This window comes from Micromesistius poutassou, assembly GCF_964030765.1.
Source record: "Micromesistius poutassou genome assembly, chromosome: 13".
Lineage (NCBI taxonomy): Eukaryota > Metazoa > Chordata > Actinopteri > Gadiformes > Gadidae > Micromesistius > Micromesistius poutassou.
The window spans coordinates 5,132,939-5,159,045 of record NC_140283.1 but is presented as its reverse complement, the minus strand read 5'-3'; the positions used below and the strand labels follow the sequence as shown (position 1 = coordinate 5,159,045).

Genomic DNA, 26,107 nt, shown 5'->3' with positions numbered 1-26,107 from the left:
GAGAGAGAGAGAGAGGAGAGAGAGAGAGAGAGGAGAGAGGAGAGAGGAGAGAGCGAGAGAGAGAGAGACCCTAGTTAGGTAGTGTCTCTCTCCGATTGAACCGGCATAAAACCCATGGTGCCATCCATTGCATAGCTGCGCGTACAGAGCACTGGTGTGAAAATAGGCGCGCATCAGGAGGAGCAGCTATATATAGACCACGGTACCCTCCATACCACAGGGCGGTTTGGTCACACGGGCGCAGCCGGCTCGACTTATATGGATTGTTAGGCAGTTAGCCTTTTGTTAGCCGCACACAGCGGCTCACTCGCAGAGCCGCATACACACAGAGGCGCGCATCCAGAGGGCTGTGCTGGAATGCTCGTTTGAAATTTCTCTTCATTGAGGAATCTGAGACCTCCCTCCGAGCGGTATGTTAGTTTGCTTTGGCTGCCCCCTATTGGTCAGATTCCAAATAGGGTCATTCGGTGCAGGGTTTCTTCCCACATATTGCATGGCTAGCGATAGTGCCTTTATTTAGACAAATGAGCACATTAGTCCCAGTTTAAGACGAAACACCTGGCGCCAACGGGAGCGCAGCGTTCAGTGTAGACCTGTTGGTTCTCGGCCTTCTGACTGGTCCCTGTTCTCGTTTTCTTTCTTGTTATTGTTTTTTTTTTTTGCCCATTTGGTTATTTAACTGCATTTTATTCTACTTGAAAACTTTCCTTTAGGATACTTCAAGTATTTTTCCTTCCATCTGAAAGTGCAGAACTGAATAGTAACTGATCTCAATGCTGATGTCATCAAAAGAAAACAAAGCTCTAAAACTATACAAACAATCAATACAGTATACTATAGCATACTGTATTGTGAATGGGTGAAGGAAATAACAAAAGTTGTCCGCTCACAGTTAAGAAGAATCGCGTCGGTCTCATGGTGTGTGATCTCAGGTCCTGTGTTTGGTTATTGTGTAGGACCCGTGTTGATGAGAGCAGTGAAAGGTGGAGCGGTCCTTCCCCTCCGTGGCGGGTGTTGTTGTCACCGTGGGGGGGGGGTGGGGGGCAAATGTGTTTTTCGTAGGTGCAATCCGGAAAAATCATGAATATTAATGAGGGGATAGCCAGAGATTATCCAATCACGTTGGTTTAAATCCCTGATCCAATCCAAAAAGGCTAAAATCCGTCACGTGACAGCAGGGTAGGTAACTTAAATTGTAATGAACATTAAACTAACGTTAGTCAAACGCATTTCTCTGATTTCTCTGGGTCTGTTAGGGTTAGGAGTCTGCGTGCGAGTTTGACTGACTAGGCTGCCTGTCCAATCCTAGCGCTTGAGGCTGGACTTTTACCGGATTGCGCCCTACGAAAAAAAACACAGCCGCGGGGGGGTCGGCGTGCCGTGTTGTGTGCTGCGTTGCTCTGCTGCTCGTCTTGTCACATTCTCAACCTACACAGATGTTTTGCCAAGCACCATGAAATATTCATGTTCAAGATGAGGGCGGTGGGGGCGTGGAGGGGGGAGGGGGGGGGGCCTGCATTCATAAAATAAGCCAAGTGACGATGCCCTGAACCGGGCACACGTATCGCTTTCCCTGCTCCTCTCCCTGTCCTGTATCATCCACCCGACACGAACACACCGAGCTACAGGCCTCCGGAGGCGGGGTTCTGCTGGGAAATGGATACAGGCGTTCTGTGTAGAGGCACATCATGGTGGTAATTGTGGATAGTATCGTTTTGATGCACGGCACACACACACACACACACTCACGCACGTACACAAACACACAGAAGTGCACAGACACAAAGGCACGCACAAATAGAGACACAGACACACACACACACAAACACACACCCACAGAAACACACACAGAAGTGCGCACACACAGAAACACACACACACACACACACACACAAGTGCGCACACACAGAAACACACACACACACACACGTATGGGTTTATGTTTTCCCACCTGTCGTGTTTGGTTGAACCAGTTGCTAGGGAACCACCAGAGGTGTTGCCTCTTAATTCAGTTTGGTTGTTTGTTGGGTTGAAACCAGCACAGCTAAGCTTCCAGCAGGGTCCTGGTGGGACTCACAGAGCCTGAACATCACAGAGGGAGAGGCACCACGGGGCCAAACGCATCCGTATTAATAGCGTATTAGCGCTTGTTTGTCGGAGGTTGCACAAAAAGTGCAAAAGGAGGATTTAATCTAATTACACGCTAACGGCTCATTAAAGGCAATGAGATTTATTACACAAAGGTATAAGGGAGGTCCTAATCTGTAGCACTTTGACCCGCGGAACCAAACCTGTAACTAGCTGTTTGAAAAGGCTTGGATTGCAGGCCCCATTCTTTTCAGCACCTCCGGCCAAAAAAAAGAAAAGGCTATTTATCTTGCCGGATCCTCCACAGACAGGACGCAGGGGTGGTGGGGGGGGTGTAACGGAAGCTGTTGGGTCTGGGTAAAGTGGGCTGCTGGGAAAGTAGGACGCTTGGGCCGCATGCCTGCTCTGTAGATTAGCACGCCTCTGCGCTATCAGGTCCTGTCACCCTGCTTCTTTCTCTTCAACAGCATTCTATCTGCTGTCCTCAGACTGTCTCCTGTACATGCCAAGAACACACACACACGCACGCACGCACGCACACACGCGCGCACACACACACAAACTCTTTCACCTCCAGTCAGTGGTGTCCATGACACGGATAAACACAAGTTCTCCGAGCAGATTGGATTATATTAGTTTTTTATAACCTTGAGGTAATACCCCACTTAGATTCTTAAATCCCGGGACGGGGTGGGGGGGATTTATCAACGATCATAAACGTACGCAGATTAAGCCGCTCAATGCACATTCTTGTCAACCGCCCAAATCTGGATTAGTCATCGTTTTGGGATGGCCGTAGACCGCCGGCCGCTCTGCGGAGCTCGGACCCTTGGGGGCGAGGGGTCCCGCGGGTCAAGGCTCTGGGGTCAACTGCTCGTCCTGAGAACTTCCTCAATGCTCAATAAACACAGAATCTCACTTCGACAAAGTGTGTGTGTGTGTGTGTGTGTGTGTGTGTGTGTGTGTGTGTGTGTGTGTGTGTGTGTGTGTGTGTGTGTGTGTGTGTGTGTGTGTGTGTGTGTGTGTGTCAGCATGGAGACACTCGGTAAACAAGACAATACTGTTATTGTTGAGTAACAGAGAGCGAGAGAGAGAGAGAGAGTGTGTGTTATCCAGATAGAGAGAGAGAGAGAGTTATCCATGTTGAGTAACAGAGAGAGAGGGTGTGTGTGTGTGTGTTATCCATGTTGAGTAACAGAGTCAGAGTTAATTTGAAACACCCCAGTGTTCTTCACACAATCCTCTCCCTGTCAGTTCCTCGCCGGCCGGCCGGCCGGACGTGAACTCAGCCCTTTGAAGTGGCTCTTGCTCTCACAGTCGAGAGGTTTTATTTGATGCGTTTAAGGATATATTTATATTCTAAATGTACTCATTTCCTCTGAGCCGAGTCATAGTGGTCAGCCCCATTTCCAACTGATTGTCTATAAATGACGGTAAATGACGTGTGTTCATCGTTTCCAGAACATTTCAAAAAAGCTTTGTTCAAGCTTTGTTGTTTTTACTGCTGTTTATTTTTGGTTCCAGGATGCCAGATAGAAGGGAGTCTGTGTGTGTCTGTTTACCCCCTGTGTGTTTAATGCGTTTATCTTGTCCTTCAGATGGATGGTGCAATGATTTTAGGCTCAAAGTCAGATTATAGGAGGTCCTTAGAGAGTGTCCACTGTACGGTGATTGAGCAGACCCCCCCTACACACACACACACGCACACACACACACACTCTCTCTGCCTGCTTCTTATTTCTAAATTCCTGCAATTCCCATCCATGAAAACAACTCTCCAGAAATATAATATATTACATTTGTTCCTCATTGAGCCCTGCTGTTCACCAAGGCTGTTAGCACCGCCATGACCCCCTGGCTCCACGGGCAACGCCACCCGTTGTCGTTGTACCACTCACTAATCCCAAGGCCCATCTCCTCCTTAGCTCTGGAGGCCAGCCAGGCCCATGCACGCACACACGTACACACGTGCACGCACGCACACACACACGCACACACACACACACACACACACAAGCCAACGCGCAAGACTGCAAACAAAATGCAAGCGAGCACTTTACGCTGAATCACCATCGTTGCATGTTGTGTTCTCTGGTGCGAGTCCGCTGTAACCACAGCGTCCCGTCGGGATTTGAAACGCTGCTGTTGTCATGTTTGCACTACAATTCATCAGATGCTCTAGACTCTAGCCGTCTCATTGATCTGGTGTTTCCAAAACCATACTCTACATTTGAGCAGCACCACTCATGTCTTATTCACAGTAAAACTGACGTGCATAATTGCTTTGCGTTCATCCACCGTTTAACTCCCACCAAGCTGACCGGCCTCCTCTCTCTCCCTCTCTCTCTCTCTCTCTGTCTCTCTCTGTCTCTCTCTCCCTCTCCCTCTCTCTGTCTCCTGTTTCGTCTCCTCCAGTTTGCCCGGACACCTGCAAGCAGGCGTGTTCGGACCGGGGCGAGTGCTGCCACGGCCAGTGCCTGGGCAGCTGCTCGGAGCCCCACAGCGACACGGCCTGCTCGGCCTGCCTGCACTACTACCACGAGGGCCGCTGCGTGGCCCACTGCCCGCCCGGCACCTACAAGTTCGAGGGCTGGCGCTGCATCACCATGGACCTGTGCTCCCGCCTGCACCTGCCCCACGACAACACCTTCGTCATCCACGCCGGGGAGTGCATGTCCGAGTGTCCCCCCGGGTTCACCCGCAACGAGAGCAACAGGTGAGGACGGACCGGAGTCGTTTACATTGAGGCCGGGTAGCCCCGCCCATTCTGCCGGCGATTTGAGTTCGCCCCCCTGCAGAAGGGTCTCAAGAAGAGCAATACATATGTCTTTCTAGATCCGAGTCGTTTTTGCGGGAGCCAATCACCAAGCTGGCTTTTCCCCCTGGCGCGCTATTGGCTGGTTTAACACACTGACGACAGGGAGGCGACGGCAAGCAGCCAATTGCGTACAGAGTCAATTTAACTCCGCCCGTTGATCACTCCTCTTGTGCTGAAGAAAATGACAGCAGCCTCCCCAGACCAACGTGCAATCTACGATTGAGCTTAGTCTGGCAATAGCCAGGCTAATTTACATTCACATTGAGGGCGTTTAGCAGAAGCGACTTACAATGAGTACATTTGTCTGAAGAAGATGAAACAATATATGGCTGTCGGTACAGTACAGTAAGGTCAGTGTTCAATACAACGACAACACGCTGCCCTTTGCCAGTACTTTGTGTCCTGGCGATCGCGCCGTGTGTCATTGGGTGTTGCTGCATCAAGAGGAGCGGCTTGTTATTATGAGCGAGTGCCGTACATTTCCCTCCACCTCCCGGGTCTCTCGCTGGAGATTTAAGTCGCTCAGCGGCCGGTGCCAGGTCTCGTGGAGACCGTTTCGTGGGGAAATGTCGCCAACTACGGTAGAGCGGGAGGAATTTCAACAACAACACGGGCAGAGAGCGCTCGCTCTCTCAGAGAGAGAGAGGGAGAGGGAGAGAGCGAGAGCGAGCATGGCTGGTCTCAGGTTACACGCGTCTCTGCTTTCCGCCCGCTGTGTTTCCAAAACAAGGAGGCTACAGAGAGGGTCTGGCTGCAAGCTTTACTGGACCGTCTGGTAGAAATCAATCGATTGCTAATCAATTGCACCTCCTGATAAATCCCCTGTCCCCCTGCCCGTAGATAGAAGCTGTAAACATTTTTATGGAAAATCGTGATGATGTGTTTACACTGCCCTTTACTGATCTAGTATAGCTCTACTCTTGCGTTGATTCAGTCAAGTGGAAAAGAAACTGTTGTTCACCTCAAATCACCGTCTGTCTATTTCATGCAAAAGGCATTCAGGGCCATGTATGGGACGTTCCTGAAGGGAACGCCGCAGACGGCTCGGGCCCGGACAACACGACACGTTAAGAATGGCCTGCCTGGGACTGAGCTCCACCTGCCTGGGATTCTTTAGTCTGAGAGAGATCCTGAAGCTTTACGGGCCCCGAGGCAAAGATGCTTGTCAGGTTGCGATGATCCAAGGAGGAGGAACGGGCCGAACCCGCTGCCCTGGGTCCGACTCGCGCCATTGGTTGGATTTGTTGCAGATTAGCATAGCTCAGAGGATTCCGGGAGGGATTTATCCCAACAATATCTTAAACCACCGCTAAAACCGCTTGACATTCACCCCGCTCGCCGTGGCCGTGGGATGAAAGATGCCTCTGTTTGTGACTCGGGGAGGCAGACCTATCCGCCGTGTTGTGATTCGTCACTTCGCAAACTTTCCATGTCCAGTCCTGCCACTGTATAATTCCTTGGCCACACAACGTGTGTTTTGTCTCCGAGGTCAGGGGCAGCGGTGAGTCACTCTCTCGACACAAACAACTCAGACGAGCGCCGAGAGGAGGGGGGAGCCCATCCAGCCCCCCCCACCCCCCCACCCCCGCCCCCCCGCCTGAAGAGTTACCCCGTGTTACCCTGTGTGAATCTATTCTCATGTCGTCCACGGAGCGGGGACACGACTTTGCATATGATAAGACGGTCAGCAGGGCCCTGACTCACCCCTCCACCTCTTGACATTATCCCCCCCCCCCCCCCCCCCCCCCCCCTCCCTCCCCCCACCTCCCCCCCCCCCCCCCCACACAGCATGCTCTGCAGCGCGTGCCACGGCCTCTGCGACAAGACGTGCTCGTCCACCATCATCGACTCGGTGGACGCGGCCCAGGGGCTGCTGGGCTGCACCGTGATCAAGGGCAACCTGCTGATCAACATCCGGCGAGGAAGTGAGTACCGCGCCGCCGCCGCCGCCGCCCACACCAGCCGGCGCACCCGCCGCCATTCGTGATCCAGCCGTAGGTCAAAGCACAATGTTAATGAGAGGCACCCTATGGAGGGGGCGCTAGGATTCAGCCCGCTCAGACAACACCACACACACAGGCTGGTGAGCGGGAGTGGGCTGTATTCCGAAAATGTAAACACGAGTGTATTAGTCTGTATGGGAGGATGGTTTAAGGAGTGTGTATTGGTCTTTTTACGTTGGACTGCATCGCGCTACGGTTTTGTACGACAGGGGTGGCGGGGGGGGGGGGGGGGGGTGGTCACATAATGCTGCACTGTTAATTCAATAAGCACATGGCAGCGCTGTGTTATTTACAGTAATGCCCGTCTGACAGCCTGGCTTACTAGCTTATCTGTAGCTATGACAATGCTTACACAACCTCAGTATTAATACACACTCTTGATTCCCAAAGCACCGGTTTCCCTTGGCCTGCGCGTGTGTGTGTGTGTGTGTGTGTGTGTGTGTCTGGTGTTCTATCTTGAGAGAGTGTTCCTGGGTTGAGCATCAGGAGTTATAAATAACCGTGTGTGTGTGTGTGTGTGTGTGTGTGCGCTCCTCAGACAACATAGCGTCTGAGCTGGAGAGCTTCATGGGGCTGATCCAGACGGTGACGGGCTACGTGAGGATCCGCTACTCACACACTCTGGGCTCGCTCTCCTTCCTCAAGAGCCTGCGCTACATCAACGGGGAGGAGCTCATGGACCAGTAAGTACCCCCCCCCCCCGTGTGTGTGATAAAATGCCATGGTCTCACAATCAGGGCTTGAGAACGAAATGGAAAGTCCCGTTAAAACAACAACATACCAAAAATATCCCAAAATAAATAATAATAAAGCTTTTATTTATCACATCAACATCATCACTCTCATCTCATCACTCATCTCCCTGTGCTTATCCTCCGGGGTCGGGTCGCGGGTCACATATATACTATATATATGTGTGTATGTATATATATATATATATATATATATATACCATTAGCTTCACACAATACCATGCGTACAGTGCAGACATTTCATAACATACGTATATTTTATAATACATTATAAATAAAGTATCTTAGATTATAATCTAACATTATTCTTTTCTATTTTTGGGATAGAAGAAAAAATATTTTCTCCAAACCCCCCAATGTTTGTACGCATGTAACATTCTCAGCCCCTCAGGACACACACACACACACACACACACACACACACACACACGCGCACCCTGTATTGTATCTCTCCTGGGTAGAGTGATAGGAAGTGATGATAAGTGTGGCACAAAGGAGGAATGGGAACTCTCAATAAGGTCCACTGAGACGGCCTGGTGCCCCCTGGGGAGAGATCACACACTCAGCCCCTTCCTACCAAACTGGTTGACCCCCCTAATGGGGTCGGACCCCCCCCCCCCCCACACACACACACACACACAGACACAGACAGACAGACCAGACGTGCCCAGTGTAGAGATGATGTTCCCATGTCTTTCTATCTGTCCAAAGTGAGTGCTTGGATTAGAATGGACACACAGGTGGCCTTCTTTTTGCCCATGTTGTGATTTCATCAACCCCAGTATGAACCCCAGTATTAGCGAGCGCACTATTGTCAGAAGAACCTGCTCCTGTCTTGTCCTCATTCCCTCTCTCTCTCCATCAGGATGTATTCGTTCTCGGCCATCAACAACCAGAACCTGCAGTTCCTGTGGGACTGGTCCACGCACAACCTGACGGTGCGCGCCGGCCGGCTCTTCTTCCAGCTCAATCCCAAGCTCTGCATGTCGGAGATCCACAAGATGTGGCAGAAGACCGGGGTGCCCGAGAAGCCCAAGGAGGGGGACTTCCGGAACAACGGCGACCGTGCCAGCTGTGAGTGTTTCCACGGCGACCTGAGCCTGTGTTTTTATATCAGTTGATACTGGTTTAATTAGAATGTTTGTATCTCTTCCTACTCCTTAATGACTCGTCTTGAGCAACATTAAAGGACATATCCAACGCCGATTTTTTGTCTTTTGTGAGACATCTGCATTAAAGAGCTCGTCTGGGCAGGACTTAGCTTTCAGAGAGTGGGAGGGTGGGAGTTTTTGCGAGAGCATAATTTGAATTTGCTCAGCGAGTCACTCTGGGAACAAGCAATATACTCCCCAATTCCCCTGGATCCGAACATTAACCAATCACGATCGGTGTATCTGATATAGGCGGGCCAAAAGCGTTGCTGTTTTACCGACCGGATACGGCAAGAGTCTTATCTATTGGTTAGCTCCGCTGGTCTGGATACGTCCCCCCTTGTATTCTTCTGGTCGTAGTGTAATCCAATTGCGTGCAGTAATATTGTGGCCCCTTGAGTTGGGCTATTTTCATTACTCTTTGCCAGACCCTACAGCTTTCTAGATGTGGGTCTGGATTTCCAGGCTAGGTTGGATGGTACAAATGTATGAAAAATATCTATATGAAACACTGGAATACTTATATATTTTCTTTGGATCTATATCATGGTATTTAAAGTCTCAATGTGTAAGATTGAGCCCCTCCCAATTAGTAGACTGGAAACTTTCAGATCGCCAGTATCCATGTCCACACTGACTAGCTGTGCAGCTGAGTGAGTGAAAGAGCCAGCATTATTTGTTTGCGCATATATCCAGATGTAGACAATGTGATTTTATTGAAAACATTATTGAAATCACTATTGTTCAGCATTTACTACAGATATGCCAAGGTTATTTTGAGCGGCAAACTAGTTGTGACACATTGTGACTAAGTAATCAACTACAGGTAATCCAATTGGACCTCATTTGATGGAGACTTTTAAGTCACTTTGGATACTAATATAATATATATAATATACTAATATGCAAACATATTATTTATGGTAATTTTGAAGGAGTTCTTTGATAGTTTGTCGATCTTTTTTATGTTGCTCATTGTGTGCGTGTGTGTGTGTGCGTCGACAGGTGAAAGCGATACCTTGAAGTTCAAGTCCAACGTCACAACCAGCTACACGATCAAGCTGATCTGGGAGCGCTACCGACCACTGGACTACGCAGACCTCATCAGCTTCATCGTGTACTACAAGGAGTCGTAAGTCCTCACAGCCACGAGGTCCGCTGGCGCTCTGAACCCTGCATGGTCTTTACTCTGTCATGTTGTCACTGAAGTCCTGAATAGGCGTAGGTACACATGTGGGATGTCTTGCTCTAGTTTATTAATTATTATTAATTCATTCAATACTGCAGGGAAGAATTGGCTCAATAAAAAAAGCAGAAACTTCTATCTTTCAATCTATCTAAACAAGACACAAGTAGAAAGGACAACTTGTCTCATCTTTCAAAAATAAAAGGGCATTTTTTACCTGAAGAGCAATCCTCACTTTTATTGTGCATACAGTATAATCAACCCGACTACACCAAATACTGCAAAGTAAATGCTTTTCTTTGTCCCTCTTTCCCAGACCCCACCAGAACATCACAGAGTTCGACGGCCAGGACGGCTGCGGCTCCAACAGCTGGAACATGGTGGACGTGGACCTCCCCCCGGACAAGACGGCGGACCCCCAGGTCCAGCTGAAACTCCTGAAGCCCTGGACCCAGTACGCCGTGTTCGTCCGAGCCATCACGCTGCAGCGGGACGACAAGCACATCAAGGGCGCCAAGAGCGAAGTGGTCTACATCCGCACCAGCCCATCGCGTGAGTCTGGGGGAACTCGTTCTGCTGCCGCCACAGGGGGCGGCTCACTGCCACGTGAGCTGCTGCTGATTGTTATTTCTTGGGGGGGGGGGGGGGGGGTCTTGTGCGACGAATCATCTACATTATGCAGCTCAGCGGATGTGATTGAATTTGGGACCGTTGTTGACTTCTAGCACAGCTACAGCCCCTCCCCCTCCCACGCCACACTGGTGGTGAAGGATTTGATTATGAGGAAGAGCGGCCAAACGGCCAAGCGAAAGTTTTCCTTATCGGCCGGGCCGACTGATTTGCATGACTTTGCATCTTTTTTTGAAGTCCTCTCTTATTGTCGTTCCTAGAGCCGTCGATGCCGAAGGACCCGCGCGCCTTCGCCAACTCCTCCACCAAGCTGGTGGTGCGCTGGGCGCCGCCGCTCTCGCCCAACGGCAACCTGACCTTCTACCTGGTGCGCTGGCAGCAGCAGCACGAGGACCGCGAGCTCTACCTGCACAACTACTGCTCCAAAGGTCCGCCCCGCTCAGTCGCTCTCACCCTCACGAGTCTGCCCGGTAACCGGGGGACAAACCCGCCCATTGGGTGGCTCCTGGGGCTGACTTAGTCTAAACAAGGATAACGGCGGTTTGATGTTCTAACTGGACGCGTGGGCGGTTCTGAGCCGTTGACGGGGGATGAGGTTTTAAAAAGCCCACCCTGCCCTGAGCCGGACCAGAGGCCTTGCCCTGTGTGTTTGGCTGCACATAAGGACGTTCCGGACGTACACCTATTACTGCAATTAATGGAACGGCCGCTTCAATAGTCACACTATTCCCAGCAGGACACGTAGACTTTAATTGGGTAATGCATGTCAACTCATGTCAGCGCTGAATGTCTTTTTTGAGCTACAGGTCGTTATTTTAAATGAGGGCGATGACGGGTGATTGATTTAATGTTTAATTGGAGCCTGTCAAAGTTATACTGCTAGTACAAATGACGATCCAACCACAATAGTTGATCTAGGTCTACTCACACCACAACACACACTGACAGCAAACATCAAACTGAATACTGTGGAGGAAGTGGTCCTCAACATGGGCCACCGGGCCTTTCTCCCAACAGAACTCAAGCTCCCCGTCCGCCTCTCTGCCACGGGCCTCACGGACCTGGACGACAACTCCAAGCCCACCAAGTCTGACCTGTCCGGCGCCGACAAGGGCCAGTGCTGCATGTGCCCCAAGACGCCGGAGGAGAAGGGCCGCGAGCAGGACGACCGCGTCTTCCTCAAGGTCTTTGAGAACTTCCTCCACAACGCCATCTTTCTGCCCAGGTAACAGCAGCAGCAGCACAGCCGCTTGAGTCCCAGAAGACATCGATGTTAACCGCTATGTTTCCCCCCCACTCGTGTCTCCTACCCCCCCACACACACACAGACACACACACACACACACACACACACACACACACACACACACACACACACACACACACACACACACACTTACTCTGAGCGCTCAAAAGGCCTGGTGTCTTGGCTGTGACAGGTCAAAGGGAGTTGTGCTGTGTGTTGAGGGTGCGGTGTGTGTGTGTGTGTGTGGGGCAGCAGCTCCTCCTGTTGTCCAGATGGAGAGTTTATGGTGGGCTAGTTGGGTTCTGGAATGAACCCCGCTATGCTGGCCCTTTTGTGTGGGCGTGAGGATGAGGAGGATGAGGAGGATGATGAGTCACGCTGAGTCTGGGTTTCCAAAGCCCTTCCTCCCAACGCCTTTGCAGCTCTCAGTCGCCGCGGCAACGGCGGCAGCGGGAGGATGCTGGGAGCTGGCGGGCTGCAGTGAGGAGTACAAACAAACCCCGGGAGGGAGAGGTGATTAAGGAGTCTGAGGGGCTCCGCTTTGGCCACACACGCTGTGCTCCACCCGGGCCTTTTGTTCACCACCATTACCACATCCACCACCAGCACCACCTCCTCCGCCACCACCATTACCACATCCACCACCAGCACCACCTCCTCCACCACCACCATTACCACATCCACCACCAGCACCACCTCCTCCACTCCCACCACCACTTCCACCACCACCTCCACCACCAGCACCACCTCCTCCACCACCATCACCACCACCTCCTCCACTCCCACCACCACCTCCACCTCCACCACCACCATTACCACTACCACCACCAGCACCACCAGCACCATTACCACCACCACCACCTCCACCACAACCACCACCACCGTTACCACTACCAACCCCACCACCACCAGCACCAGCACCTCCAGCAGCACCACCACCACCATTACCATTACCAACCCCACCATCGTCAACACCACTCCCCCCACCAGCACGACCACCACCACCACCACCAGCATCACCACCACCACCAGCATCACCACCACCACCACCACCAGCACCAGCACCATTACCACTAACACCACCACCACCACCTCCACCACCATTACCACTAACACCACCACCACCTCCACCACCAGCACAACAGGCCCGCTCCGGTCGGACATCTGCGTGGCGTTATGGTTCTACCTCGCTCCTGGCTATGGATGTCTTCGCCGTTTCAAACAAACAAACAAGACATTCCAATCGCATGAAGCCAGGCGCAGGCACGCAGCGCCCTGCTCCGTCGGATCGGCCTGTTTGTGTTCAGCCAGGCTGCAGCCCTTCAACGGTTCGCTCTCACCCGGTGCCTTCGTCCCAGTTGTTGACATTCTTGTTGCTTTCTCCGGACATTGGAAGACATTGGATCCGTGTCTCATCTGCGTCCGTCCGTTCGACCGTGGTCACCGTGACGCTATCCGCCGTCCTCTTTGCGGTGCAGTCTTTGAGACATGGGCGCGTCGCGTACATCCAGGAGCACGTCAGTGGCAGGGCGGTGCACTGCTGCTACTGGTGTGTGGAGCCCTACCCCTGGGTAGGGCCCCCCTGCACCGTGTGTCGGGTCTGTTGTGGCGCAGCTGCCCCCCGGTCGCAGGTGGGGTCACGGGTCACTGTTGGAGCCTGCCGTGTGTGTGTGTGTGTGTGTGTGTGTGTGTGTGTGTGTGTGTGTGTGTGTGTGTGTGTGTGTGTGTGTGTGTGTGTGTGTGTGTGTGTGTGTGTGTGTGTGTGTGTGTGTGTGTGTGTCCTTCCACTGCGACAGAGGCAGTATAATCTCACACACACACACCCCTCCAGAGAAAGGGCCTTGGATTTTCAAAGGTCCAGGATTTAAGAGAGCCGGGCGTTGGGGAAACAAGAAGACTGATGGCAAAAAATAAAAATGTCCAGAAAGTAGAAAGAAGAGGAAATGTTTCCATTTTATCCCCCTCCCCCTGGCCCATTTGGCACTCCACCCCCTCGCATGCCTCATTTGTCTGCAGCTTGTTTTTCCCCCTCTCTCTCCGTCTCTCTCTGTCTCTCTCCCACTCTCTATGAGTCAACCAGCTGCCAGGAAATGTACAGCGAAGCTAACTGGTATTTACATGAATGAGGGAAGAAGGAAGTCCCCCATGAGTTGGCAGAGAGAGAGGGAGAGAGAGGGAGAGAGGGAGAGGGAGCGGGGGGGAGAGAGAGAGAGAGAGAGAGAGGGTGGTGGAGGATAGAGAGGGAGAGAGAGAGGGAGGGAGGGAGAATTTGTGTGACCCAGCCTCACTCCCTCCTGGCACATTGCGTGACTGTATCAGCTGACTGGAACAGGCAGCCAGGACCACCTGCCCCCACTAATGCGAGGCCGCGGGCCGGTGTCGGGATTCGGCCACGCCGACATTTCACTTGATCTCCGAAACGATGATGTGTGTTCCTGTGAAGTAATAGCGCGTGAGCGGGCAGTACGTGTCTGCGTAACCGCGGTTACCGGCCTGGCGTCGGGTTGCGTGGTTTTCTGGCCGAGGACAGAGACTTTAGTCACGGTGCTCCTCTGCTGGATTCCAGCGTGTGGAGGTATGCAGAAAAACACCACTCATTTAGACGGGCGGTGGGGGTGGTGGGGGTGGTTGGGGGGGGGGCGCTGGGGGCGGAGGCCAGCGTGGAGGCCTCCGGTTCTCTGGTCGTGATGCGGTCGGCTCCGGGGTTTGGCTGGGGAGCGTTGGAGCCGCGGCCCTTCCTCCTGGCTGAACCCGGGTACCTATGACACGCATGAGAACTCACACTGTACGGTTCTCACACACACACGCACACACTCCCAGCTGAAGCAGGCCTCCCGGGCCAGAGTGAGTCTTATAGCAACACTCTTTCCATGAAGGGGGGGGGGGGGGGGTGGTGGTGGTGTCGATGTCAGTCCAACCCTTTCTTCTGTAAGGGTGTAGGTGTGTGCGATTGTGTCCAACTCGATTTTTGCTGTCAGATTTCTCATGGCAGCTTCCCTGAAGAAGTTGATCGGCAACGTAAAGAGAAAAGACGGATCTAAAAATGGATCTCTGTTTGGACGTCTTTACTGTTAAAGTTGTGAGTCGGAATGGAATGTTGACAGGAGCGTTTTACGGCTGGCCGTGGTTCCCACAGAGCCGTCTGTGTATACACTTTGGTTTGCGTTTCATTTTATTGCAAGTGAGACCTTGTCTCCCTCGGGTGTCTGTCAGAAAAGCATCCGTGACATTTAGTTTAATCCACTTGTGACTCTATTGGAACGTGTCGTCCACCTCCGCTCCCTTTCTCATAATTGAATCACCATGCATCTCTGTTCCACTATCTCCTTACATTTCCAATGGACGCTGTTGGTTTTCCCGGCCCTTGACAACAGACTCACACACAGACACACATATCTCATAATGGAGGAGTCATTCAATTGATTGTGGCGAGTATAACTGTGCATGAAGGTGATGAATGGAACTGTACAGCCAGAGCTGGAGAACAAGAGAGAACATTTTTTTTCCCCCTTCTTTTATTTTTGCTCTGTCTTTCCCGACTATCTGCAACTCACTGTGCTGCCCTCCGACCCCTGTTCCTCACCACAATCCACCAGGGAGCCATGATGTTCACACTGGAGACACGACCTTTCACACACGCGCAAACACAAACAAGTGGACAGTGTACACAGACCTCTTACTGGGGCTGACCTGTCTGAATCCAGCTGAGTTGCTCCTGTGCATGGCACGCGTCGATGTCAGCGCCGTCCGCAGTCCTTGTTGGGGGGTAAAGTTGTACTGGACCGTTATCTGTCCATTCAGTCTACCTGTCTGTTTATTTTCTTCCTTTGTTTGTCATGAAGTGTCTGTTTTGGGCAGAGCTTCGTCGGGGTGGAGACCCCTGTTCCGCTTTCCGCTTCCACGCGCGTCTTCCGTCGCGCCGTTGACAATCATCTGATCCTCTCTCCCCGCCCCAGACCCCCCGATCGGCGCCGGCGGGACATCTTCGGTGCGGCCAACGGCACGCTGACGTGGGACAGCCTCGGTAAGAGCAACGCCTCCGCGCCCCCCACGCCGGGCTCCGAGGGCGGCAACGGCACGGCCGGCTTCCCGCCGCCCCAGGACTACCCCTTCTTCGACGGCCGCAGCACGGTAGAGCACATGGACGTGCAGGACCTGAAGCCCTTCACCGTCTACCGCATGGACATCCACGCCTGCAACCAGGAGGTCCGCAGCTGCAGCGCCGCCGCCTTCGTCTACTCCAGGACCAAGCCCGCAGGTGAGGCCCGCCGACCGCCACCCGGCAACCACCGCGCAACCGCCCGGCAACCGCTCTACGCCAGCTCTCCTGCCCCGCTGTCACAGAGGGATTCACTCACTTTGGTTTGACCTTCATCTCAACAGGAAGTCTCTTTGAGATGAATGTAAACTATGAAATTCATACACGATACATACATATACAATTTACTATGCAAAGTAGAGTTCTCACGAGAGCACAATTTGAATTTGCTCAGCGAGTCACTCTGGGAGCGAGCAATATACTCACTCCCCGATTCCCCTGGCCCGGAACATTAACGGATCAAATCGGTGTATCTGATATAGGCGGGCCAAAAGCACTCACACTCAGTGTCTACGTGGTAGAGAGCCCCTTTCACCAGCGGTAACGAGCTGAAACGGCCACATCCTGCTGACGCGCTGCAGATTGTTCCACAGAAGACGGACCCATGAAGTGCGGTCTGGTCCGGGGGTTTCTCACACTCTGGCGCTCTCCCACCACCAGACAAAGCCGACGACATCCCAGGACCGGTGGTCTACGAGCTGGACGACAAGACGGAGGGCTGCGTGATCCTCCGCTGGCCCGAGCCCAGCAAACCCAACGGCCTCGTCCTCATGTACGGGATCGAGTTCCGCCTCGGGGCCGAGGTGAGTCTGAGCGCGCGTCTGATCACCGTGACAACGCGTCCTCCCAGCAGCAGCAGCACTGTTCGCCTTTTGGACTCTGGTCCGGTGTCGGGTTTTTAACTTCAACTCTTTTCTTGATTATTAAATGATTAAATTCAAAACAATACCAACAGAACAAGCATCATCAGATAAAAGGCCATATTTCCGGAATGATACAAATAGTAGTGGCTGAATCAAATAAGTGTGTGTCGGTATGTGTTGACGTTGTGCTGGAGGACCCTGTCCCGCCGGCTCCGGACTCACGCCTGTTGCTGCGCTCCGTTTTTCCCGCTTTAGCCCGAGAAACGAGAGTGCGTGTCGCGCCAGCAGTTCCACGAGCACCGGGGCGCTCGCCTCAGCAACCTGGGCCCGGGGAACTACTCCGCCCGCGTGCAGGCCATCTCGCTGGCGGGCAACGGCTCCTGGACCGAGACGGTCTCCTTCTATGTGGCCCCGCCCAAACGTACGCCGACACCACCCTCACGCTTGATACACACAACAACAACAACACCAACACCACCACCACCACCACCATCGATCCAACCAGAACCCACCTGAGCGTACCAATGTGTTCCCAAAGCGCGGCATGTGAGCTGATGTCTTGTGTTGCCGCTGCTCTGTCCCCCAGGTGAGTACGAGGTGACCCTCTACCTGGCCGTCATCATCCCCATCATCGTGATCGTCATGATCATCGGCCTCCTCACGGCTCTCTTCTTCGTCAACAAGAAGCGGTACGCGCCCTCCCTTCCTGTCATGTCCTTTCCCAGGTCTTTCCCAGGGCTACTAACCTGCGGTGTGAGACGCCACGTCACGAAATGCCGACCACCGTTGTATTCAAGTACCGATTCGAAAGGTTTAAATCCCGATGGCATAAGCTCCGCTGCAGTGATTGCAAACTGTTCATTTTTTTTTTAATCTGCAGAAACAGCGACCGGCTGGGAAACGGAGTCCTCTACGCCTCGGTCAACCCAGAGTACTTCAGCGCTGCTGAAAGTAAGCCGCCGTCCCCAATCCCCCAGTGTATACAAAACAGCCTCTCCCTTTGTCCCCCTGCACCTGTACCTACCCCGCGTGGCCACGGGCCACTACATCCTGCCCTCCCGCGGTCTTTAACCGGCCGCCGCGTGTCCGTCTGTCCGCCAGTGTACGTGCCGGACGAGTGGGAGGTGGCCCGGGAGAAGATCACCATGAACAAGGAGCTGGGCCAGGGCTCCTTCGGCATGGTGTACGAGGGCATGGCCAAGGGCGTGGTGAAGGACGACCCCGAGACCCGCGTGGCCATCAAGACGGTGAACGAGACGGCCAGCATGCGGGAGCGCATCGAGTTCCTGAACGAGGCCTCGGTCATGAAGGAGTTCAACTGTCACCACGTGGTAAGCGACCGCGCGGCGGGGGGGGGGGGGGTGGACTTTGTAGCGTTGAGTAAGACGAGGGCCGCTGTTGTGTCGTGTCTGCGGAGACATGAGCGAGCGGAGCAAATATTTATGGTGCGGCCTTGAATACCTGAATGTTAAACCCCCGTAATAACCCAGTGATCTCACTTCCTGAGTTGCAACACCGGTCGCTGGTTTACTGGAACAGCACTTTGCGCTTTAGACTCCACATAAAACGGCAGCAAATACGACACAGAAGTGGGGTTGTGTCTGGAGCTGCCGCGGCACGTTGCGCTGGAAGGTTTTGGCGGAGAGGCTGGTGGATCATAGGGGGGGCTGTTGTTCTGACATGCCTGTTGGTGGCTGCTAGGGCCTCAGGCTTTATTTAAGATCAACACATGTCTGCAGATGACTTATGATGGTCGTTTGTCAACAACGAAAAACAAGCATCATACCAATTACCATTGACCTTGATCCTAAGGTAATAAAATATGTAATACATTGCGACATAGATACACCCTATGTATTACTTGGTTGTATGTTAATAATAAGTGGATAATAAATCACATTTTAACTGCATTGTTATTGAATGGTTACATTTTGATTGACGGGCTCAGGCCAATAACAACATTCCGTACAGCTGCAGTAAACAATGCTGCGTTGTGATTGGTTCAGGTGCGGCTGCTGGGCGTGGTCTCGCAGGGACAGCCGACGCTAGTTATCATGGAGCTGATGACCCGCGGGGACCTGAAGAGCCACCTGCGCTCGCTGAGGAAGGAGGTATGTTACACACCGGCCCTCGCTCCATGGCTCCCGGCCCCTTGCTCTCAGCTCCTGGCCCTCGCTCCCTGGCCCTCGCTCCCTGGCCCTCAGCTCCTGGCCCTCAGCTCCTGGCCCTCGCTCCCTGGCCCTCGCTCCCTGGCCCTCGCTCCCTGGCCCTCGGCTCCCTGGCCCTCGCTCCCTGGCCCTCGGCTCCCTGGCCCTCGCTCCCTGGCCCTCGCTCCCTGGCCCTCGCTCCCTGGCCCTCGGCTCCCTGGCTCTCGGCTCCCTGGCTCTCGGCTCCTGGCTCCCGTTCCTGCGCCAGATCTAATATAGTGCTGGAAAACGGACAAGATCCCCTTTATAAAATGAAACATTATTCAGGTTCTAGTTTCAATAGTTATCCCCGGGTTCTCCGCTACACAGGCAGACCTACAGAAACACAAACACACCGATGGAGCCGCTACATTCACACTGTGGATCCTGGCCGGACCCCCTCCCACCTCCCGGGGCCCCTGTGGTTCTGCTGGGACAGCGAGGCCCGGCCTACAGAAGTCCTGAATAGTGTGCTTGTGTGTCTCCTCCTCCCGTCCCAGAACTCCACCAGCCAGGTCCTGCCCCCGCTGAAGAAGATGATCCAGATGGCCGGGGAGATCGCCGACGGCATGGCCTACCTCAACGCCAACAAGTTTGTCCACCGGGATCTGGCGGCCAGGAACTGCATGGTGACGGAGGACTACACGGTGAAGATCGGAGGTGAGACGCCACGCCCACACCAGGCCTCCGGTCGGCTCTGGGCCGCTGCAGAACCCCACCCAGAGCGCCAGAGGGCGGAGAGCAGTTGATGTGGATGGACAGATGGAGGCAGAGTCGAGGAGAAGGGCGTGGCTCACCCTGGCCTCCTCTTCCTCCTCTGACCCCTCCTCCTTCTCTCTGGAGTGTGGGAGCTGTATTCCCACTTTTTACTCTCTCTCTCTCTCTCTCTCTCTCTTTCTCTTTCTCTTTCTCTCTCTCTCTCTCTCTCTGGCGGTCGCTTGATTCAAAGGGCTTTACTTGCAGGAAAACCAAAAAAGAAGCAGGTACCAACATGAGGTACAAGATGGATGATATAATATTAGATAACAAGTTAATAACAAGGGTGAGGTAAACACACAGGACTAGACTGCTGTCTCAGAAAACCTTTCGGTATACGACACTGTACATAAGACCCTAACGTCTGATGGCACAGTGTCAAGTATATGACACTATACATGACTTACACACACATCAACGTCTGATGGCACAGTGTCAAGCATATGAAACTATGCATGACCTCCACACACATCAATAGTGAGCCTCTCTCTCTCCTGCAGATTTCGGCATGACCCGGGACATCTACGAGACGGACTACTACCGGAAAGGGGGCAAGGGGCTGCTCCCGGTGCGCTGGATGTCCCCAGAGTCCCTCAAAGACGGCGTGTTCACCACCATGTCCGACGTCTGGTACGAAGAGACACACGCTCTCACACACACACACACACACACGCCCGTACACGCAGACACATGTCGGTTGTTGCGTGTGTGTGTTTCCCTGCAGCCAGGGTTGAATTCACATTGCCGCTTTTACGACGCCTGCCGGGCACGATGGGCAGGACAGAGTCTGCGTGCGTTGCATCAGCGGCTTTTATTAGGCTTCTTCCTCGACTCGTTCCGTGATCTAGTCACCGCATATTGAAGCACTGCCGGTAATTTTCCCCAGCCCCAGCTGGGAATGTGCCTATCCAAACGACCATCTGCGTGTGTGTGCGTGTGTGCGTGTGTGTGTGTGTGTCTGTGTGTCTGTCTGTGTGTGTGTGTGACTCTTCTCGAAAACACGCTCTCCGTTGTGGCCCGGTCTGAGCTCCGTCTGCACCACACCTCTCAAGCAGGGAGTACCAGGGAATGTTTACCGGTTCTCATGCGAGTGTTTGTTCCTGCGCCGGCAGTGTCCCACGGTCTGCTCCCTGCAAACAGCGGGCGTAAGCGGCCCCAGATGTTCTCCTATGAGTGGTGGTAGAGCCAGAGCAGGCCCACCTCCACCCTGTGCACCATATAGTCCGCTTTGATGTTGCCAAGATCAAGTCTGGCCTTACAGGAAACCCCCTCTGGGGCCCCCGTCAAACGCACCAGCAGGGTGACGCTTTCTCTGTTGATTGGGAAAAGCTGCCCTCGCCGTGGCTTTATATATTCAACCTTCTGCGGGGAAACGCCGGATACCCGGGTTTTATAACCGTGTTTACCTGGAGCGCTTTAGCCCATGAGAACGGCGAATTCAACCAAGATAATGGCGCTGGATAATGGTGTTTTCCTCAAGAGTTTAGCCAATGATAATGTTGGATACTATCTAAACAAAGAGTGCTCACAACTCTTGTTTATCTTCAAGCGCTCTGGCCAATGAGAACGTAGGTTGACCCGTCATTCCCGTAATCAGTAATCAGAGTGTTTACCTTCTCGCTGATTGCGTTCCCGCCTCTGTGTGTGTGCGTGTGTGTGTGCGTGTGCGCGCGCGCAGGTCCTTCGGCGTGGTGCTGTGGGAGATCGCGACGCTGGCCGAGCAGCCCTACCAGGGCCTGTCCAACGAGCAAGTGCTGCGCTTCGTCATGGACGGCAGCCTGCTGGACAAACCCGACAACTGCCCCGACATGCTGTGAGTATTCCTGCGTTCACCTCAAAGCCCTGTTTCTCACGCCCCCCCCACAGCAGGATATAGTGTACAGTGTGTATATGTATATATATATATATCTTTTACCACAACCGCGGGAATCTGTGTGCCGTAAACACATGAGGCTCCGGGGCCAGGCCGGAGGTCAGGGTCTATTTGGGGGCGGGGGTGTAATGAGTGTGGACACGCGGATCAGGTGTCCTGTGATGGGGGCATGCCGGGTATAGCTCCGGTCCGGGGGGCCGGCGGGGGGGCTGGCGGGGGGGGGGGCGGCGTGCATGTGACTCTGCGTCACGGGGGTAAAAGTGTCTCCCTGACGACACAGCCCCCCGGGGGCTCAGGTGGCGGCCAGCGACCGCGTCAGCCGTCAGCCCAGGCCCAAAGAAGGGGTGCCCTGTGTGTGTGTGTGTGTGTGTGCATATTTGTGTGTGTGTTATGAATACACAAACAGGCCCCGTATCCATGGTAACCATGGGTCTGTGTTGTCCTGGTGACGGGAGCGTGTGGACAGTGTTAACGGCGGGGGCCCCGGCGCCGCGCGTCACCGCGTCGCCGGGGCTCAGGAGGGAGCGGTGACGCCGCCGCCGCCACCGCCGCCGGCTCAGACGCTACGGTGGTGGCAGCGGAGGCGGCGTTCCTTTTGTTCTCCCCACAGCCTGCAGAACCAGACTCTGTGGGGCTAGGAGGCATGAGTTCAGCGAGAGCGCCAGAGGCGTCGTGAGGCCTATCTGGAAGGCTGTGAATGTGCGGGCTCTCGCCCCAGTGTTTCCCATGGTCAGGTAGCTGCAGGTCCCGGGATTGGATTCCCTGCCTCCCTCTTGGGTTTCGTGCGGACAAAGTGCACTTTCTTTCCCAGGGATGGGCCTTAATAAAAGACGGTGTTAAACCTCCAGATTTATTGTGGCGTGCTCAATATCACTTACTGGTATTAATAACCCATGAGACCGGGACTCTTCCTGCTCGTTGGACGTCGTACTTGCACACACTTGAGCTGAAACCACCCCCCCCCCCCCTGCGTGGAACGTATTTATGTTGCCGGGTAAAAAAAAAACAAGAGCAGATGTCTTTGTTGACTTGTTGTCTTGCCGAGTAACCCGACGAGCCCGGCTCCGTCCGGACGCGGTGCGTCTCGCCTCGCACCGTGTAAACCATCCGGCCCCGATAGCATCTAGACCCTCCCAGCTCAGAACCGGGCTCATCGTCAGGAGCGGGGCCCCCGGCACTCCTCATTAGGAGAGGAGGCCTCAGCAGGGGGCCCGACGGGTACACCGGGCCGGTCGACTGTACGTTCTGCGGGGCCACTGGCGTGGCCGGTGACCTGGCCCGGCGGGACGGGGTGCAGGGCGGGGATGGAGGGCGGTCTGGGCAGAGAGCGGGGGGGGGGCCCTGACTAGGGATCGACTGATATGGATTCTTTTTCATCAGCCTTAGGCGACAACCGGTACGGGCTGCCGATGTTCTTGAGCCGATACTGCTTTTGCTCCCTCGAGTTACATCATAAAAATGACACAGTAAGATACACGTAAAAAAACGCAAATATCGGCCGATAAGATCAGTCGATCACTAGCCCGGCGCCAGCGGGACGGGGTGCAGACAGGTTTGAGGGCGGTCTGAGCAGAGACTGGCGGGCGCTGACAGCGGAGCGGGACTTATTTCCATGTGTTTTGTTTTTCTATGGAAATCAGCAAATATTTGTGCCACAACAGATGGCGGTGTGAGAATATTAAGCAGGGGCTGGAGACGGGTCAGTCTGGCCCGCAAACCTGAAGCGGCCTTCCGTGGGAGGTCTGAGAGCCAGGGCTTGGAGTAGACACGGGACATACCCACCCATTATATACCATTTACCTGATGGGGAGGGGTTAGAGGAGGAGGAGGAGGGATGGAGGGAGAGAGGGGGAGAGAGGATGAGGATACCGATGATGCCGATGATGACTTAGGTGTTTGTCGGCTGTACCCTCGAGTCGGTCGGTATTCTTAGCTTTGTTTGTGTATCATTCCAGCTGCGGCGGCGGCGTGTGCTGCAGAACCCCCGGCGCGCCGTATTAAATCTCTCTCTTTTATGATGTTGTTTTGGCGTTCCCAAAGGGCTGCTGCAGCCAGAGCATGGCGCGTACGTAGCGTACCCACGCCGCGTCGCCGCTGGTGTTTAGTCGAGCGTTTCTGCTCTCGAACGTCAACACGTCAAAACGGGGTCGAGTCAACAGAACAAAGAGGAAGCTTCTTGGCAAGACTGTAGTGGCAGTGCAGCGCGAGGCGTTGTGTGCATTCAGGATGTATTGGACGTTTTATGTGTCATGCAAAATGAAAAGGGTTTTCTTTTTCTTTTTTTACGAGCTCCAGATATAAGTAATCATCGGTAACATACTGTACTTATGCAAAGTCTATACTGAAAGTTAATGAATGTTCAGTGGAATGGAAAAGTACACAGGGACTGGAATGACTTGTAGATGAGTTACTTATATAGCCAGGACCTTAGGATATAATGTGTGTGATGTAAGACCCTTGGTTTCATGCTGCATTGACCACTACATCATCAGCAGTTGGACACTTATCTCCACAATCTCCCTATTTCAAAATTGCTCTCACAAATGTATTCATTTCAACCAATTCTTCATATATAAGTGGACAATACAGTGAACGTGATTTGAAATGAAATCCACCGGCTATGTACATACCATGACATGATAACCGCTATAACCCCAACCAGGGAGCATGGACGGTCACGACAGGGGCTTTGCTCTGGCTTACCCTGCCCCCTAGTGGTGTATACTGATACAGCAGGCATTTAGCACTGTCGTTTTGTGATTCTGCTCACATTTGAAGATACATGTAATATGTATGTATAACATGTATGTAGTAGAATCACAAAACCATCACACGCACACTTTGTTTGTGTGTATCTTCAAACTCACATTTGATAGATACATGCATGATACATGCATCTTACATAGATACATGTTATCTCTCATGAGAGATAACATGTATCTTATCTGTATAATGTGAGTAGAATCACACAACCATCACACACACACACACACACACACACACACACACACACACACACACACACACACACACACACACACACACACACACACACACACACAGACACAGACAAGAGAGACTGCTGAAGCGGCGGCGGGTGGGGCTGTTAGTGACGGAGGCGTGTGTGTGTGTGTGTGGGGGCCCCCAGGTTCGAGCTGATGCGGATGTGCTGGCAGTACAACCCCAAGATGCGGCCGGCCTTCCTGGAGATCATCAGCAGCATCACGGCGGACCTGGAGGGGCCCTTCAGGGAGATGAGCTTCTTCTTCAGCGACGAGAACAAGCCCCCCGACACGGAGGAGCTGGACATGGAGGTGGAGAACATGGAGAACATTCCCCTGGACCCCGTGTCCAGCCAGCGGCCCACCGCCGTCCCCCAGCCCTCCTCGGCGTCGGCGGGGGCCACGGCCACCCCGCCCCCCTGCTGCTCCTCCTCCTCCTCCTCCTCAGCCGCCGCCGCCGCCGCCTCCCAGCTGTTGGCGCCGCTGCAGGGGCCCGGCACGCCGCTGCTGGGGGGCCCCGCGTCCCCCGCCACCTCGGCCTCGTCGTCCTCCGCGGCGGGGACGGGCGCGGGCGGGTCTTCGGCCTCGGCGTCCCCGGGGCCCCCCACGGACAAGCACTCGGGTGCGGCGGCGGCGGTGGCGGCAGCGGCGGCCAACGGGCCGGCGGTGCTGCTGCGGCCCGCCTTCGACGAGCTGCAGCCGTACGCGCACATGAACGGCGGGCGCAAGAACGAGCGGACGCTACCGCTGCCCCAGTCCTCGGCCTGCTGATACCAGACGCTGGCGACCCCGCCCCGCCTTCCGCCCGGCCGCCTCTTAGACAGGGTTAATGACACGCCTCCTCTCCTCTCCTCCTCCTCCTCCTCCTGCTCCTCAGCCTCTCTGGAGGGGCGCGGGGGACGAGGGGGGAGGTGAGATGGAAGCGGAGCGTTCTCTCCCTAGTTCTGGGTCTTCCTCTTCTGGGACGTTCCCTTTCCCTTTCTGGTGGATGCAAGCAGAGCGATGTGGACCCCTGGAGACTGGAGGGCAGCGTGGGGGTCCGCAGCAGGTGGCACTGCGGAGGCCGGGGCGGGGGTCCGCCTCAGGAGGCACTGCGGAGGCCGGGGGGGTCTCTACCTGTGCAGCCTGTGCTGTGCAGCGTTTGTTACATAAGTCTTTCAAAAAATAATTGAGAAATGAAAAAAAAAACTACCGAAAATAATGCAGGCATTTCACCTGGCTTACAGATATTGTAAGACACGAACACAAGAGAATGATTTCATAGCATATCTGCCAGCAAATCCAACAGAAGAGCACTTTTTTCTGATGATTTTTAGAAAGGATGTTGTGGATATTTCAGTGTGTATTTATACGAACACGTGACTCTCTCTACGGTATATATCTCAAAAAAAAATTTAAGTGACTTTCCATTAATATAACTTTTAGTTATTTTATGAGTATCTAAGGACTGCAGC

The 26,107-nt window shown here is 53.7% G+C and overlaps 1 protein-coding gene across 1 annotated transcript in view; it reads left to right on the top strand.

The window, feature by feature from the left end:
• The window catches only part of igf1ra (insulin-like growth factor 1a receptor), a gene marked incomplete at its 3' end in the record, with an annotated part of 50,789 nt that extends 25,365 nt beyond the window's left edge, over positions 1-25,424 (top strand). The window contains exons 3-22 of the mRNA XM_084477834.1: positions 4,504-4,804; positions 6,695-6,831; positions 7,448-7,592; positions 8,527-8,735; positions 9,818-9,944; positions 10,315-10,550; positions 10,889-11,056; positions 11,646-11,853; positions 15,831-16,132; positions 16,634-16,776; positions 17,092-17,257; positions 17,423-17,525; positions 17,717-17,787; positions 17,938-18,167; positions 18,843-18,947; positions 19,523-19,682; positions 20,279-20,408; positions 21,457-21,591; positions 24,800-25,005; positions 25,102-25,424. Coding sequence (XP_084333960.1) covers positions 4,504-4,804; positions 6,695-6,831; positions 7,448-7,592; positions 8,527-8,735; positions 9,818-9,944; positions 10,315-10,550; positions 10,889-11,056; positions 11,646-11,853; positions 15,831-16,132; positions 16,634-16,776; positions 17,092-17,257; positions 17,423-17,525; positions 17,717-17,787; positions 17,938-18,167; positions 18,843-18,947; positions 19,523-19,682; positions 20,279-20,408; positions 21,457-21,591; positions 24,800-25,005; positions 25,102-25,424 — 3,605 coding nt within the window. The remainder of the gene's footprint in view (positions 1-4,503; positions 4,805-6,694; positions 6,832-7,447; positions 7,593-8,526; positions 8,736-9,817; positions 9,945-10,314; positions 10,551-10,888; positions 11,057-11,645; positions 11,854-15,830; positions 16,133-16,633; positions 16,777-17,091; positions 17,258-17,422; positions 17,526-17,716; positions 17,788-17,937; positions 18,168-18,842; positions 18,948-19,522; positions 19,683-20,278; positions 20,409-21,456; positions 21,592-24,799; positions 25,006-25,101) is intronic.
• Between the last annotated feature and the right edge of the window lie 683 nt (positions 25,425-26,107).